This window comes from Poecilia mexicana, unplaced genomic scaffold, assembly GCF_051168715.1.
Source record: "Poecilia mexicana isolate PSO_F unplaced genomic scaffold, ASM5116871v1 scaffold_4, whole genome shotgun sequence".
Classification (NCBI taxonomy): domain Eukaryota; kingdom Metazoa; phylum Chordata; class Actinopteri; order Cyprinodontiformes; family Poeciliidae; genus Poecilia; species Poecilia mexicana.
Genome location: NW_028263373.1, coordinates 9,405,839 through 9,420,535, shown reverse-complemented (window position 1 = coordinate 9,420,535; position 14,697 = coordinate 9,405,839). Strand labels below are relative to the sequence as shown.

The 14,697-nt window shown below is 39.8% G+C and overlaps 1 protein-coding gene across 2 annotated transcripts in view; it reads right to left on the bottom strand.

Annotated features, from left to right (window-relative positions):
• Positions 1–105: 105 nt before the first annotated feature.
• Positions 106–14,697, bottom strand: part of unc13a (unc-13 homolog A (C. elegans)) — a 52,250-nt gene continuing 37,658 nt past the window's right edge. For both annotated transcript variants that reach the window (XM_088004897.1, XM_014983702.2), the window contains 8 exons: positions 12,980–13,009; positions 10,890–10,946; positions 10,675–10,755; positions 10,314–10,461; positions 9,347–9,403; positions 5,273–5,365; positions 4,375–4,534; positions 106–3,618 (listed from right to left, as the gene is read on the bottom strand). In XM_088004897.1, coding sequence (XP_087861023.1) covers positions 3,330–3,618; positions 4,375–4,534; positions 5,273–5,365; positions 9,347–9,403; positions 10,314–10,461; positions 10,675–10,755; positions 10,890–10,946; positions 12,980–13,009 — 915 coding nt within the window. In that variant the 3' untranslated portion in view covers positions 106–3,329. The remainder of the gene's footprint in view (positions 3,619–4,374; positions 4,535–5,272; positions 5,366–9,346; positions 9,404–10,313; positions 10,462–10,674; positions 10,756–10,889; positions 10,947–12,979; positions 13,010–14,697) is intronic.

Genomic DNA, 14,697 nt, shown 5'->3' with positions numbered 1-14,697 from the left:
AAGATATACAGCTACAATAAAAGAATCATATTGGCCAACAAATGTATCCACATCAGCGTAAATGCAGCTTCATCGTTGCACAAAGCGACAGACAAAAGTGTGAAATTCCTGTTTTCCATATTTTATTGGTAGCAGAAACACAGTTGGACTGTCGTCTCAGGAGCCTCGGGCTCCAACAACCAGAATAATAAAACAAAAACTAAATTAGAAACATCTTTTGTGTAAAAAAATTCTCATGCCAGTACTTTGTACCCACTACACGTCATCAGTAATACATATTTATATATTCACAAACATTTGAAAAATAGAAAACAATAATCCAAATATCAAAATATAGAAGACAACAATTGGCATTGAACATCAAATAATTAATGCGTGCTGACACGACACGTTTTCTTTTTGTTTTTCTTGTTCCCGTCATGCACCGTTTCTGGAAGTACAAGAACCGGCGCCCCCAGGTGGTTCGGCCGGCCGGCTGGACAGAGCAAGGGGTGGCGTGGGGTGGGGTGATCATGCATGTCTGTCCGCCTCCGTGTGTCATGTATGTGCTTTTCATTGTGCTTCATCTACTTCCATCTTCAACTTCAAACCCGACGGCCCAGAAGGAGGAAGACCTTCCTCGACAAGAGAATCATTGTCAACAGCAATAAATAAAGATTATTTTCGTGGCGTTTCCAGCTAGGTGTCAGTTGTATGACTTTTTTTTTTCTTCTTTTTTTTAATTAAAAGATTGTGCAGATGTTTTCTTCCAATAAAAAGACCTTGCACATGCAAGAGAGTTACACAACATTTATAAATATATTTTTTAAGACCTTTATAGCCCACACGGTGTAACGCTGTGTGTACTGCCAGAGTGAAAGTCAGAAACTTTCATTTTAGTTCCTAATCACGCGTCTTTAGCAGATCCATATGGCTTGTAATTCATCTCCATTATGTACACGGCCTTCCTATATCTTCAGCAGTAGCTCCATGCTCAAACTGGAAACCCGTTTGCGCTTGATATTCACCTGCTTGGGTCGCTCCATGCTAAATTCAAGTCTACAACAGAGAAGCAAATTTCACTTCACGTATTCTGACGCGTGTTTTACATGGCAGCTATTTACAACGATCCGCTTCTGCTTCAGGTTCATCTTTTCCTACATCAACAAAACTTCAGTCTGATCGACGCCACAACAGCTTTTGATATTTGACCCAGAAAGCAGACGGCTTTTACGACATATCAGACACTTGTGCTGCTATAATTAGATTAATAATCCACCATGTAAACATTGTAAGTCTGATTCAGGAAGGACTCGTCTACACAGAGTTTACAGATCAGATGCATAGAGTTCAGTTGGTCCACTTTGTTCAATAATGGGGCCTTTTTAATTACTTAAGACCCAGAAATACATCTATTTGAGTCCTGAACAACATTTCTTCTACTTTATTCTTTTCAGTTGTTACAGAAACAAAACACATAAAAATATTTAGTTTGAGAGGTTTCGTAAAAACAGTGAGATTGATGAAAAGTTAACAGAATCTAAAATGTTTTAAACCTCAAATGTTCAGGGATTTAATGTATTTTTTATCCTGAAATCTTGAAAGTCAAAACAACAAAAGACAACAAATGAGTTTTACAGCGACCGAGTATTGGAAACGTTTCTGTACACCGTTTGGACCGTAATGTTTTCCAAACAGGATGCCGACCAGTTCTGGTTTGGATCAGCAGCCCTTTGCCAGAGGCTTTTCTGGATTTCAGAATGAAGCACACGACATGTGCCTCATAAAAGTAGTGAACTTTTTACATTTTGTAAATTTAAAACCACAAACATCCAAGTATTTTCTTGGGCCTCTATGTGATGTGAACACTGGTTTCTCAGTCGGTGATGGTTTGTTGTTTTTATGTTTTAAAGGACTTTGAATTGCCTTTTGCTCAAATGTTTTGTTTGGTTTTGGTCGATCTTAATAAAATTCAGTAAGAAACAAAGTTTGTGGTAAAAATTAGACGAAAAAAATGAAAAGGCATCACACAGCTAAACAATATTGGTAATATTGAAGACCTGTGCTCACTCTCGGGTTAGTGATGTTGCACTTCACATGAAGCTACTTTGCAAAAATATTTTCTCTATGCATGTATTCGTTTGTCAAATAATTCCCCTTCCCCCTTGTTTGGCAGTTAGGTGCTTTTATTCTGAAAGGAAACGACATGGGTTTTAATCTCTCTGCTGTATTGCACGGCTGACAGACCCAGACTGGGCTGCTAGGAATGTTTGCAGTAAAAACACAAAGGTTAGAAATAAAAGAAAAAATTAAAGTTTTGGCCTTAAAATGGTAAACAAACCAATAAAAAGTAAACGGATCCTCAATGGCTTTTCTTTGTGATTACGTGAGGTCGACATCTTCACAATCACACCGAGTCCATTCTCTCTCTCTCACTCACTCAGTCACATATACTTATGTACAATCTGATGAATCACAGTGCTCAGATGTGTGCTTTCATCAGATTTCTCTCCATGCCGTCCCTCACAGGACGCAGACAGAGGGCGAGGGTCAACGGGACAGAAAGGCCTTGAGGGTGTCAGGCAGTGCTCTGTTACAGGGAGGACGCACGGAAAGACAGACTACGATGACCTCCATCGAATAATCCTGTACGCTTATATATTTCCCTTGATATATTTTGTATATATGCATGTTCATATATAGAATTATTTAAATATAAATATAGATCTAGAATAAGAAAGTAATAAACTCGAGTGATAAACTAAAAGCGCTTTGTTTCCGATATCTGGAATGTTTTGAGCCCGTTTGTGTCGCGTGTCGGGTGGACGGTCGGTCCTGTTGTGCTTGGGAATGGTCTTGGCATATTTCAGTAATTATCTGTTGGCACTTGCGGTCCCTTCTCTGAGTGGGCACACACTAGGGAAGGGATGACAGGGCAGAAACTTAAATAAAAAAAAAAAAAAAAGAAAGTGAGAAAGAAGGCTAAAAATATTTAGAGGCTACAAGATAATTCTCAACCTGATCACTCAAGTAAGTGTGTGTGTTTCTCCACGGCAAATAGGGAAACTGCATCGCTAATCAAAACGGATCATTAAAACATATCGGCAACAATAAAGACACTGGTGGACTTGGTGATGCTCATCTTTGCTTTGCGTCTTTGCCGCTGGAATAAAAGTATTTACAGCACTGAGTGTGTGGTGCCTCCTGTCTTATCTGTGCTTTCACAAGGCTGGGTTACCCTGGCAGTGACTTGCGGTGACTCAGGAGAGCCGCAGGGCAGTGGCTGTCTGACTGAGCTCCAGACATGGCGTTTTAAGCCCCACTCTGACATTTAAAAAAAAAAAAAAAATTTAACCACGGCCCTCCACTGTAGAGCGCTGGTCGGACTTGAGCTTGACGAACTCTTTGGCCACGTCGTCGTTGTTGCGCTGGGAGAGGATGCGCAGGACGGTGAGGCCTGTCTCGTCCATGTGGATGCGCTTACCCAGCGGCAGCCAGCAGGCGGCGCTGCCCTTAGAGGCCACGTCCTTGAGCTGCAGGACGGCCATGCCCACGGTGCGGTCCTCTCGGGCGAAGCAGTAGTCCTTCACACACACCTGCAGCTCGTAGCACTCTGGACCCACCTCGTTGCTCAGTGTGCTGCGGAGCAGGGAGAGCGGGTCAGGGTTCGTTCACTTTTCCCACTTTAAAATTCAAGCACTTTTCAAGCATTTTTCAGAAAAGTTTTCAAACTTTTCCAGCCCCACGCTTTGGAGTTAAAACAATACAAATGAACTATGGTTTGAAACACCTGGTCTGAGAACAAATCATTATTTTAACAAAATAGATCTCCCAATTTCAATAACATTGTTTTACTTATGATATATATGACAACCTTTATTTCAATTACTGAATAAGAAGTTAAGAAATTAGGTGTAATAAATATTCATTACACTGAAACAATCAAACCAAATGGTGTTGAGGTAAATGAGCTTCCTGTTCGAATGAAATACCTAAACACAATAAAAAAAAAACAGTTACAAAAACAAAAAAATTTCTTGGTAACTTTTCTTCCATTTAGCAAATAGAAATAATTAAGCTAATTCTAGTTGATCTAGAACGAGAAAAGTTTGGTCTGATTTAACTTCAGTCACTGAGAAAAAAAAAGTGTCTGCATTTGAAAACTTCTGGGTTCAACTATAAATAACGTTTTCCAGATTTAGGCTTTTAATCAAACGTTAGACTGCACTTTACTACAAAACTGTTCCGTTTGAATATGAAGCACTTTCCAAACCTTGAAATTCAAGCATTCTCAAGGATTTCAAGCACCCATACGAGCCCCGGCGAGAGAGTGTTACATAACCCTCTGCAGCTCTTAAACCTTCTGAAAAACTAGTGACATCACCAGCAACTTACAAGGTGAAGGTTTCGTTGTATTTAGGCGCCCAGCTGTTGTTCTTCGACTTGGTGGCGTACTTCCTCTTCTTGTCGCTCAGGTGGGGGCCGATGATGTAGACCTCCACAAACGGGCGGAATATTCCCTGCGTCTGCCACCTCAGGTCGTTGGCAGCCACCACTGATGCAGAGAAGAGACAAAAAAAAAGAGGGAAAGCGAGTGGGAAGGTGTGGGTGATGACGAGAAAGAGGCTCATGCGGGAAAAAAACAAAACAAAACAAAAAGAAAAAAAATGTGCGACACTGTGGAGTCGTGAGAAGCAGAGAGTGAAGAGGAACATCCTGGTGCTTTCTTGCTGCCTAGATGCAGCATCTTGCCCAGAGAGTGAAAGTAGAGGAAGAGAATATAATTCCTTTCAAAATTATTCATACCCCATGAACTTTAACACTTTGCTGTTTACTCTGATGCCCTTAAATAAAATCCAGTGCAATTAAACGTATGTAGATATATACAGTATATCTGGTAAATTTGCAGTCATTGCACAGCTGCAAATCTACCAACACATGACCATCCACTTAAATGGATAGATGATGGAATGAGCCAAACAGAGAAAAAACAAACACGTGCTTTAAACTTGCACTTTAACTGCAACAAAAACAAGATGCTAAATACTAATGCGTAACATATTTTTATATTTTTATTTAGAAAATCATCTTGGTGCACCACAGAATATCCAAATACTAAAACACTTCGAGGTGTGTGGTTGCAGTGTGAGCAGCAGTTCTACAGGTGTGGATATATTTAGTATGTTCATATTTTTATTTGACAGCTCTATTTCACGTTTGTCCCATGGCAAGCTTTTGAAAAAGTAGTTTCACTTTTATTTTGTCTATGTGAGTGTGAAAAAAAAATCTTTACCTTTCACCGTGACTTTATGTTCACCAGTGTTTGGATGAGTGAAAACCTCCACATGGATGGACACTTCGCCCACAGCGTCGTCCACTCCGGTGCCTGACAGAAAAAAAATGGAGAAAAGAAATACTATTAAGACTTTACATAAGGAAAAAAAATCCTACCTCCTATCACTAGCCAAACATTAGCAGATGCCAGAGGGCTCTCGTGACCATTTTCTCTTTCCTAGACTGGATTGAAAACTAAAATTTGCAGATCATTTCCCTTATAGTTTTATACAACATAGATAATGTAGCAGCAGGAAATAAAATAGACTACAAGGATCCGATTAAGAACATGTCGTGGTCTTCAAGTGGAGAACTAGCCATCGCCGCTATGAGTGGGCAAAGGTGTTTGATAAAAGCAGGACTGCTTTTTTATTTGTGCTGAGGAGCAGAAGCACAGCCAGTATTGGAGGCGTTTGGAGGTAAAAATTTCATTTTTCAGCTCTGAAGCCACAATACAAAAGAACTCAATGATGAAGCCTTGCCTCAAGGTAACAGGTTTTACATGCAGTACGCAGCAGAACTGTGCAAATGTAAAACACTGCTTCCAAGGATAAAGATATAGTCTTTTGATGCAAAGAAGAATAGGCTAGAGCTGAGCTTGTGGCATCATATTCAAAAAGACTTGAGGCTGCAACTGCTGCCAAAAGTGGATCAACGATATATTACGCAAAGGCTGTGATTTCTTGGTTTTCTATTTTTAATAAATTTGCAAAACACTCAACATGTCCCCCCCCCCCCCCCCCTTGTCATAACGGGAGGCTAATCTAGTATAATTTGGAACAATGCTGCATCATAGCAAAATGTAGAAAAGTGAAACGTGATGAGTACTTTCCAGATGCACTGTACAATTTTGAATTCAGACTGAATTCTTACACGGTCATAGTTATAGATACACAATATCTGTGTAGATGCAGGGTGGTTAGTAAGAGGCAGAGAAGAAGAAATGAGGTATGTTGCAGAGGGTCAGTTGATAGTGTGAAAACATCCTGATAAAGATCAAGTCAGCTCATGCTCAGACGGATCTATACAGGTGCACACACCATATACTGCCTTCACCCAATCATGGTGAAGGCAGGTTGTCATGGTTTATGTTTCTTGTGTACTTTTAGTTTTTGTTTGTAATTTTGTCATGAACTTCCACCAGCACCAGATTCAAGAGTCATTAGTGACAGATGGACACTCATGGTGGGCATGCATACATTTAAACAGTTCTTTGTCCAGGGTAGAAAACTGGAATACAGTGATTTTAAAAACAAGCCCGTTGTGCACAAATATTTTTGCACGGCCTCATTTATAATCAATAAAAGTCCCTTATAAACAATAACTACATGGTTTTTACAGTCAGCAAGCTTGCCGCCGATAATTCTGACTAGATTTTTGATCACTCTTCTGAAATAGTAGAGCTCATTTACGTTGGTTGGTGTCCTGGCACAGACACCGCTTCAAAACAAAATCTAGCCTCCTGATGTTTTTTCTTTTTTTGTCTGACCGTTTTCTCCAGACGGTAAAAAATTCAGTCATGCTTGAAGGTGTTGGCTTTGGAGGAGATGCTTCTTTGTCAGTCGGCAGCCTCTCAGCCTCTTGACAAGTTTCTTCATGGACACTGACCGTTGAGCACTAGCAGTGTTTCAATTTATGATCCTTTTAAGCTTGAGCAGTTTTAGAGTTTAGAGTCCTCAACCCTGTAGACAATTTATAGACTATGATTAAAAGTCTGGTCCATGCCAGGAAACTAACCCATTTAAATAAACTCTCCATTTCAGTGAGACTCTCTTGGAGACAAACTGCCTGATTCCGGATGATGTTTCTTGTCTTGCCTTAATGGATTGAATCAGGAGACAGTGGACACATCTTTTTTTTTGTGTGTGTGTGCTGCAAGTGGTTTACATCCACATACACCTCCAGGAGGATACAGTGACAGATGGATATTAATTTTTAATGTTTTAATTAGTGTCTTCACTCGACAACTAGAAGCGCGTGTGCATGTGTGTGTGTGTGTGTGTGTGTGTGTGTTTTAACCAGTCGCCCACTAAACAAGGTGTGTGTGGGAGTTAGACGGCAGAGTGTTCCTGGCATGCATCTCTCTGCGGCTCTCTGGGGAGCGTTATGGGATTGTGGTGGTTGATCTGCCAACAGGACCAAAGAGAGCAGCAGCCATCCATCTGGCGCTGTCTATTCTGAGGGGAACGTTCACAGAAGATGAGAAAGAAACTTTGCTGGCAAATAAGAAGAAAAATGCTCCAAGAAGCTGAACTATATTTTCCTCTTCAGGAAAAACAGCAGAAGATAAAATATTGCATCTTCCCATGACTCTTTACTTATTTCGTTAGAGGACAAAGTAGATTTATACTTTCAGTGTGTGGACAATCAGAACCATCATCGTTGCATGGTTATTTGTCCCACAGATTTATTTTTTTTTTTTTTTTTTACACTCATGTAGTTATGCAGAACTGAATCTGGCATTTAAGCAGTGTGGTAAAAGGTAGTTTAACTACTCTATTAGAAAAGTTAAAATCTATATCACTGAAAAATAGGGACATTCTAACACTAGGTAATCTGTGTTTATGTTTCAGAAGTTGTTATTCACGTCAAAAATTAATTTTATTGCATTTTCTTTTCATGTAAAGAAAGTTCAAGGCTCGAATCCCAGCCTAATGTGTTTCAGCATGGAGTTTGAATACTCTCCCCACATTCTCCCTTGGTACTCCAGCTTCCTACCATAGTTCAAAGTCATAACTATTAGATTAATTGATCTCTAGTTATAAATGTGTGTGCATTGTTGTCTGCACTGTGATCTGTACAGGGAGTACACACTTGCCCAATGACTGCTGGACAGACACCCTGTGAGCCTGCAAAGATAAGCAGTTGTGAACAAAGAATGGATATTCTTCTCTTTGGTGTTTTTTCCAAAATAAAACATACATACAACAGGCTTTTGCTGGAGCTCTGGCCATTTCACACTTAGCTGAGTGCCTGAAATACAGCATCTCACGATCATCATTTGCATTTGCGTCCATTAAAGAGGATGGACGCAAATGCTTACTGAATGCATCCAGCTTCATGAACACTCTGTACAAGTGTGCAAATCTGCTGAATGCAGAAGAGTTGCAGCTTCTTATGTTAAACTAAACCGACAGGATTTGAATCACCTGACCCAGGGGAATATTTTTGATTTGCTCAGTTTGCATCATGCAGATGAGTCGAGGTCTCTTTCTCCGTCTGCGTGCAAGCGCTGTGTGGGCTTTTTCCTTTGCGTTTGTTTGTGTTTGATGAGAGAGCAGACAGGGGCAGGGAGCCCTTCCAGACAAAATGAGCCAGCAGCAATCATCTTCTCAACAAGAACCTTATCCATCCTTATTTGCCGTTTTTCCATTTCCAGCACAAAGAGAGGGACAGTTCTGCAGAACAAAGGGAATTTCCTCTTTGTTTCCCGTCACTGACGAGCATTACTTTGTACTTCTACACCTGAAGGGAAGGAATAGTCACGTTGCTCATTCACTCACACACACGCACAAACGCACACACACACACACACACACACACACACACACACACACACACACACACACACACACACACACACACACACACCCCCACACACACACACACACACACAGACCCATTTGGCACTCTGGCCTTTCTTGATGATTTCATGCTACATCAGAATTGCTCCACATTTTAATGCACTTCCATCATGTTTTTCCTGATGTCTGCCCATCATGCTTCAGTGTCTGCTCATACATACTGTCCGTGGCGTATGTATTCACTGCAGTACATACAGACATCAGTGTTCATGTCACATGCATGAATGCATAAGATTCTTACTGGCGTGGCGGGCAAAGTAAGAGTGTATTATTCATTTTGTGCATTGCATTTCTCTGCTGGGATGAGTTTGAGCAGGCAGGAGTTGTAAGGGTTCTGGATGCATATGACGGGTTGAAGGGGGGGTTGGAGGTGAAGGGAGTTGGGCTTTGATCTGGAAACTTTCTGATGGTCTCAGATGTCTCAGGGCCTGAGCCTGAGAGCCACATACCCTTTTCTGGGTAAACATCCTCACTAGTGGTGAATCTCACCCCCTTCCCGCCGAACACTGGCCCACAGACGGGGCAGGAGGAGGAGAAAGGAGAAAGATGCAGAAATAAGAGGTTTGCAGGGGTTCAAGTTCAGAATCACAGTGTTGTAAAAACAGAGCAACATGTATCAGCATTTTCATTAAAATAGGAAAAACTGTTATTTCTACTTATTGACACCTGTGTTTTCCTTTCAGGAAGCATTGTGGAGATTGTTTTAAACACAGGCATATCTGTAAAATCTTCTTTAGCATTTTGCAGAGTTAAAGTTGAATCGCTCATCCATTGAAGTGGCATCCCTCTGAGCGGTGCTCAGTGTGTCGGCTTGAGAGCTACCACAGAGACAACGGCTGCTACTTAGCTTATCTGATGGTGTGACAGAGACTGAGCAGCAAAACTACAGTGAGTAAGAGATCAGAAATGGTGGATATTATGGATATATACATTTTTCCCACAGCAGGTAACTGGTGCCTATGTTCAAAGAGTCGTTTCAGAGTTTCCTGTTGTTCAGCTAGGAAAAAGCTCAGCATCAGAAAATAATACTTGTCTACACAGTTTTGCTCAACAATCTCCAAGACACAGATTTCCCAGACAGCATATGTAGGTGGGTCCCATGTTGGATAAATGTGGACAATAATATGGGTCCCACATGGTTTTGTTCATGGTTTCCATGGTTCAGTTAAGCCATACTTTTCCATTTTCAGAAAATGGATTGTATTTAAACCATATATTACTTTACTTTACATTTCACAATAATATCCACATAAAATCCAACTGAAATAAAACTGACGTTTGTGGTTGTAAAAGGACAAAACGTGAAAAAGATTAAACACTTGTCAGTGGATTTGGAAGCCAGTGTGCATCAAACAATAAATTAGATTCATAATGTTGAAATGAAAACACTTAAGGTAGAAAAAAACTTTAGTTTACCTTGGGCATTTTGCGACTGGACAAAGGTTTTAATGAGTTTGTCAGTGGCCTGAGTGTAGAGGGACAAGGCGTAGTGGAGAGACTGGAGGTCAGGACTCTTTTCCAGGAAGGTTTTCTTCAGACCCACACCACCAGCATGGAAGTATTGCTATCATGCAGAAAGATAAACCACAAAACAGATTAATTCGATTTTACGTAACAAAAATAAACTATTTTTAGGTGTCATTTCTAATTTACATCAGTAAATTAGAAAGAAACAGATTTCTAATATGGATTTTCTCGTACCTTGTGCCTTGAAAGGATGTAGCTTAGGATGAAAATATCCCATCTACAGTAAAGTAACTGAAAGCATACGGATTACCTTGATGGTGTCCAGAGCCAGCTCGATCACGGCACACTGCTTGGGTGATAGTGCTTTGGCCTCTTCACGCACCATGTGCTCCTAAATAGTACAATTGCAATGAAGGAAAAAAAATGGACAAATCTCTAGTCATTATCTAATCTTGATATTTAATAACAGATTAAATCTTTTAGCTGAAGCAGTGGCGCCAAACTCCAGAGTATAAATGAACGTACCTTCAGTTTAGACAGCTGTCCGAGCTCCTTGGCAGCATTGAAGATGAGCTGAGTGCCCTGAAAGAGACGGAGGAAGAGGAGGTGGAAAGGTAGATAAGTAAAGTAAGACGCGTTTAGTATTATGAGAAAACAGGACTATAGGGCTTAGTGTCACACAGAGGACAGCGACGTTTCTGACACATACGCACCTACAGTATAAACATTCACTCTAAGCAGCTTTACTCATGTCATGGTAGTTTCCTTCAAGTGCTCCTATAACACTTATCTGTGTTTTATTCATACCACACCATTACACTCTGCTGCACAAACAAACACACACACACACACACACACGCACGCACGCAGACACACGGTACAAAGAGAAGGGAAAGAGGCTCAGCTCAAAGGAGGGGGAGGAAAGGAGAACAAACATAATCTCACACAAACACACACTGTGACGGAGCAGCTGTGCAGTTCCACTGTGGTGAAAGCAAAGAAAATCCTCCAGCCTAATGCAGTACTCTGCTAAGAGGATCTGGTAAGTGCTGCAAACAGCACCTTCTAATCAATGTTTCTTACAGCCTTAAAAGTTTGATATTGGGGTGCACCAAACCGGTGTTAAGTGGCTTGTGAATCATTGAAGACTGAGAAAAGTATTGGCTGCTGAGGAGTTTTGCTATAAAAACAAAGAGTGTTTGTTTTGTCTCGGACATTCCCGAGTGAACCAGCACCAGTCGGTACAAAAAATCCATTTTTCTGCTGCATTGTCAAATATTGAACAGAGGCGTCTCATGTTGCAGCTGCTGGTTAAACAAAGATTTCTTTGCCTTTGAGTTTCACTGAGCTTTTCGTATTTCATTGTGATGCTATTTTTGACTGAAAAAAGGCAGACGTTTACAAACACTCATCACTGGCATGAAAGTCATATTAATTTAGGGCTTTTAAAGATGTTATAGATTTCCTTAAAGCATTCACTCACAGACTTCATGGACTAATAGCACTGTACATAATTTCAATGAATCTTCAAAACAAGAAGTCAGTGTACACGTTTCTGTCCAGGTACTTGAAAAAATAACTATATGCTGCCATTTGTTTTCAGGTTTCAATTATTTTCCCACTGATTTGCAGTAAAGTTGAAGAATTTGTAATTAGACCTCCTTTATTATTCCATCAAATTTGCATCTGCTACTATGACTGATGGTGGCTATATTACTGTGAGTACATCAAACATTCTTCTTGTCATTTTGGCCAAATAGCTCAATGAAAATTTCCTCTGGAAAGCATTTGGCTAGTCCAGTTGATTAGTTGATCTGCAGAGTTTATTTTGCACCGGACTCTTCTGTTTCTTTATTGTTGCTCTCTAAAACAAGGGTTATTATGAAACTAGTTTTATTCGTGGACAGAGACGCTGGTATTCTATTAGCATCCAGGTTACGACAGGCCTGAGCCAAAGTACTTGAATTGTTATTTAACAAATTTCCTTTCCTCCACACAAAAACTACTTTAGTACAAAATGTTGCATGCTAACATTAAGCTGTTAGAAAATTACGCCATTCTCAAACTTAATGGAGATTCAGGCAGTATAACTTAAAATCAGGTCCCTTCCAGGATACTAACTTGATTTAAAGAAACGCTACTAATTCAATCAAAGAATGGTTAAATATGCAGCCCTAATGCTGCCAGAAGCTTGGTGATAACTATGGAAAGCAAATAGTTTTTTTTTTTTTTTTTGCATGCTGCAGAGGGATATTTAGTCCACTATTATTAGTATGCATATATTTCAACCCATATTTAAATTTTGACCTTAAGTAGATCTGGAAAAATCCACACACTGAGATTGTTGGAGAATCCACATGAATAAGTCTAGAAAAGCCCAAAAATTAATATGCCTTAAAGTCACTCAGACAGTAGTTTGTGACTTACAATGGGAGTGTACAGTCAAAACTATACGTTGCTTAAAAAAAAAAAAAGACCAAATTGTGTGGAAGTAGAAAAACAAAATCTATATTTCTACTGCTTTGTTGTACTGGGGAGCTGAGAGACAGAGACACAGAGAAAGGACATAAAGGAGAGAGACAAGACACATTGATCTGAAGGTGTTTAGTCCTTACATCACTGTGAGAAGCACTCTTCAGCCTCCCCTGGAAAGAGAGTAGTGGTTAATACTCGGAGCAAAGGCCAGTCCCTGCTGCTGTCTTACTTCACTCTCGCTTTGCTACGTGGGACGTGTGCAACGTTGCTTTGCAAAATGTTCAACGGACACTCATCACAACCAGAGATGTTGTCTTTTTCAGCTAGCGACACTTTGCTCTCTAAAGCAACAACATAATTTGTGCTCTTAGATTTGACTCTTGGCCAAGAAGAACAGTAATACAACAAGAAGAGCAAGATTCATACAAATATGCAAGTACCACATTTGAACTCCATACTTCACAGTAGAAAAAAGTACCAAGGAGCACCCAGAAGCAAAATGGATTGTATTAATAACATAAGAGGAAGATATTTAAAAGTAAAAACTAAAAGTAACTAACTTTTTATATGTTGAAAGACAGCTGGCTAAGTAACTTGGTTTTATGTATGTCTTTAGTAAAAGCCAATATACTTGACTCGAATCAAATAAATCTTACAAATTTATGTTTTTATAACATACCTGGTGATATGGGTATTTAAAACCAACCATTGCAATACTGAGAAATTGAAGTGCAGCAAGTAAATGAAAACTAAGGAACAAAACATTTATAATGTATGCGATTTAAAGCAAAATCTGAAATTTATTGCTTTAAATCAGAATAAATCAGAAGATTGCTACATTTACTGTCTCTTAAAATGGCTAGAAACATGCACAGGGAAATCACATCAGGTGCATTTGATTAGCATTGTTACTTATTATCTTAAAGGGGTTTCCCCCATTGAAATCTAATTAAATTGGGTGTGATCCTGACTGTTAACGTGAGAGCAAATCTCAGGGTAAAATCAAAAGATTTGTCTGAGAACTTCATTAAGAATGCCAAGGGACTTTAGAAAACACAAAATAATTTCAAATCAGCAATTTCACTATCTAGAAAATAGTCTACAAGTGAAGGACTGTCTCAGCTTGAAAAATTCCCCCAGAGACCAAAAGATGCTTAAAAAACCCCAGAAGCCATAAAATGTAGTTAAGAGGTGGATTTTTAAGGTGTGGCAAATGTTTTTTGCACGACTAAAGTGAAGAACTGCTTGTGATGTTATTTGTAGTTTTTTGAAGGTACCGCATGGGTGCTGCAGCTTGTACCTTGTAGCAAGATGGTCTGAGATTTGACTCCCAACCAGAACCTTTCTGAGAGAAGTTTCCATGTTCTACCGGAGCATGACTGGGTTCTTCCCTCGTTTTGTGATTGTTACAATGTTTGGCTGTATATTTGAGAGTTATTCTAATTGTTATGGCAGCACGATAGTAGAAAACCTAGAGATCACAGTCATATGAGTGAATATTGTAGGTTTTCCTAATCTACATCAGCATCTACATTATCGCCCGACGTCAGTAATTTTTTTAACATGTTGGTATCAGTCCGGTAAGTAAAACTAGGCTGAAATTAACAACTAATGTTGGTTTCCATAGTGTAGAAATAGGACATTAAGTCAGCCCATAGTTTCGAGCTATACGGACAGTAATTTCTTTTAGGAAATAACATTTTGTGTGTCAGTACTGTATACAGCACCACATTGTTACAACAGAACATGAAACTAAACCAGGACAGACCAACATGACAGGTCTGCAGAGACATACAGTGCAGTACAGTGTTGTACAGCGAACCGAGAGAAGACTGAAGTGTTGAAATAGATCAGATGC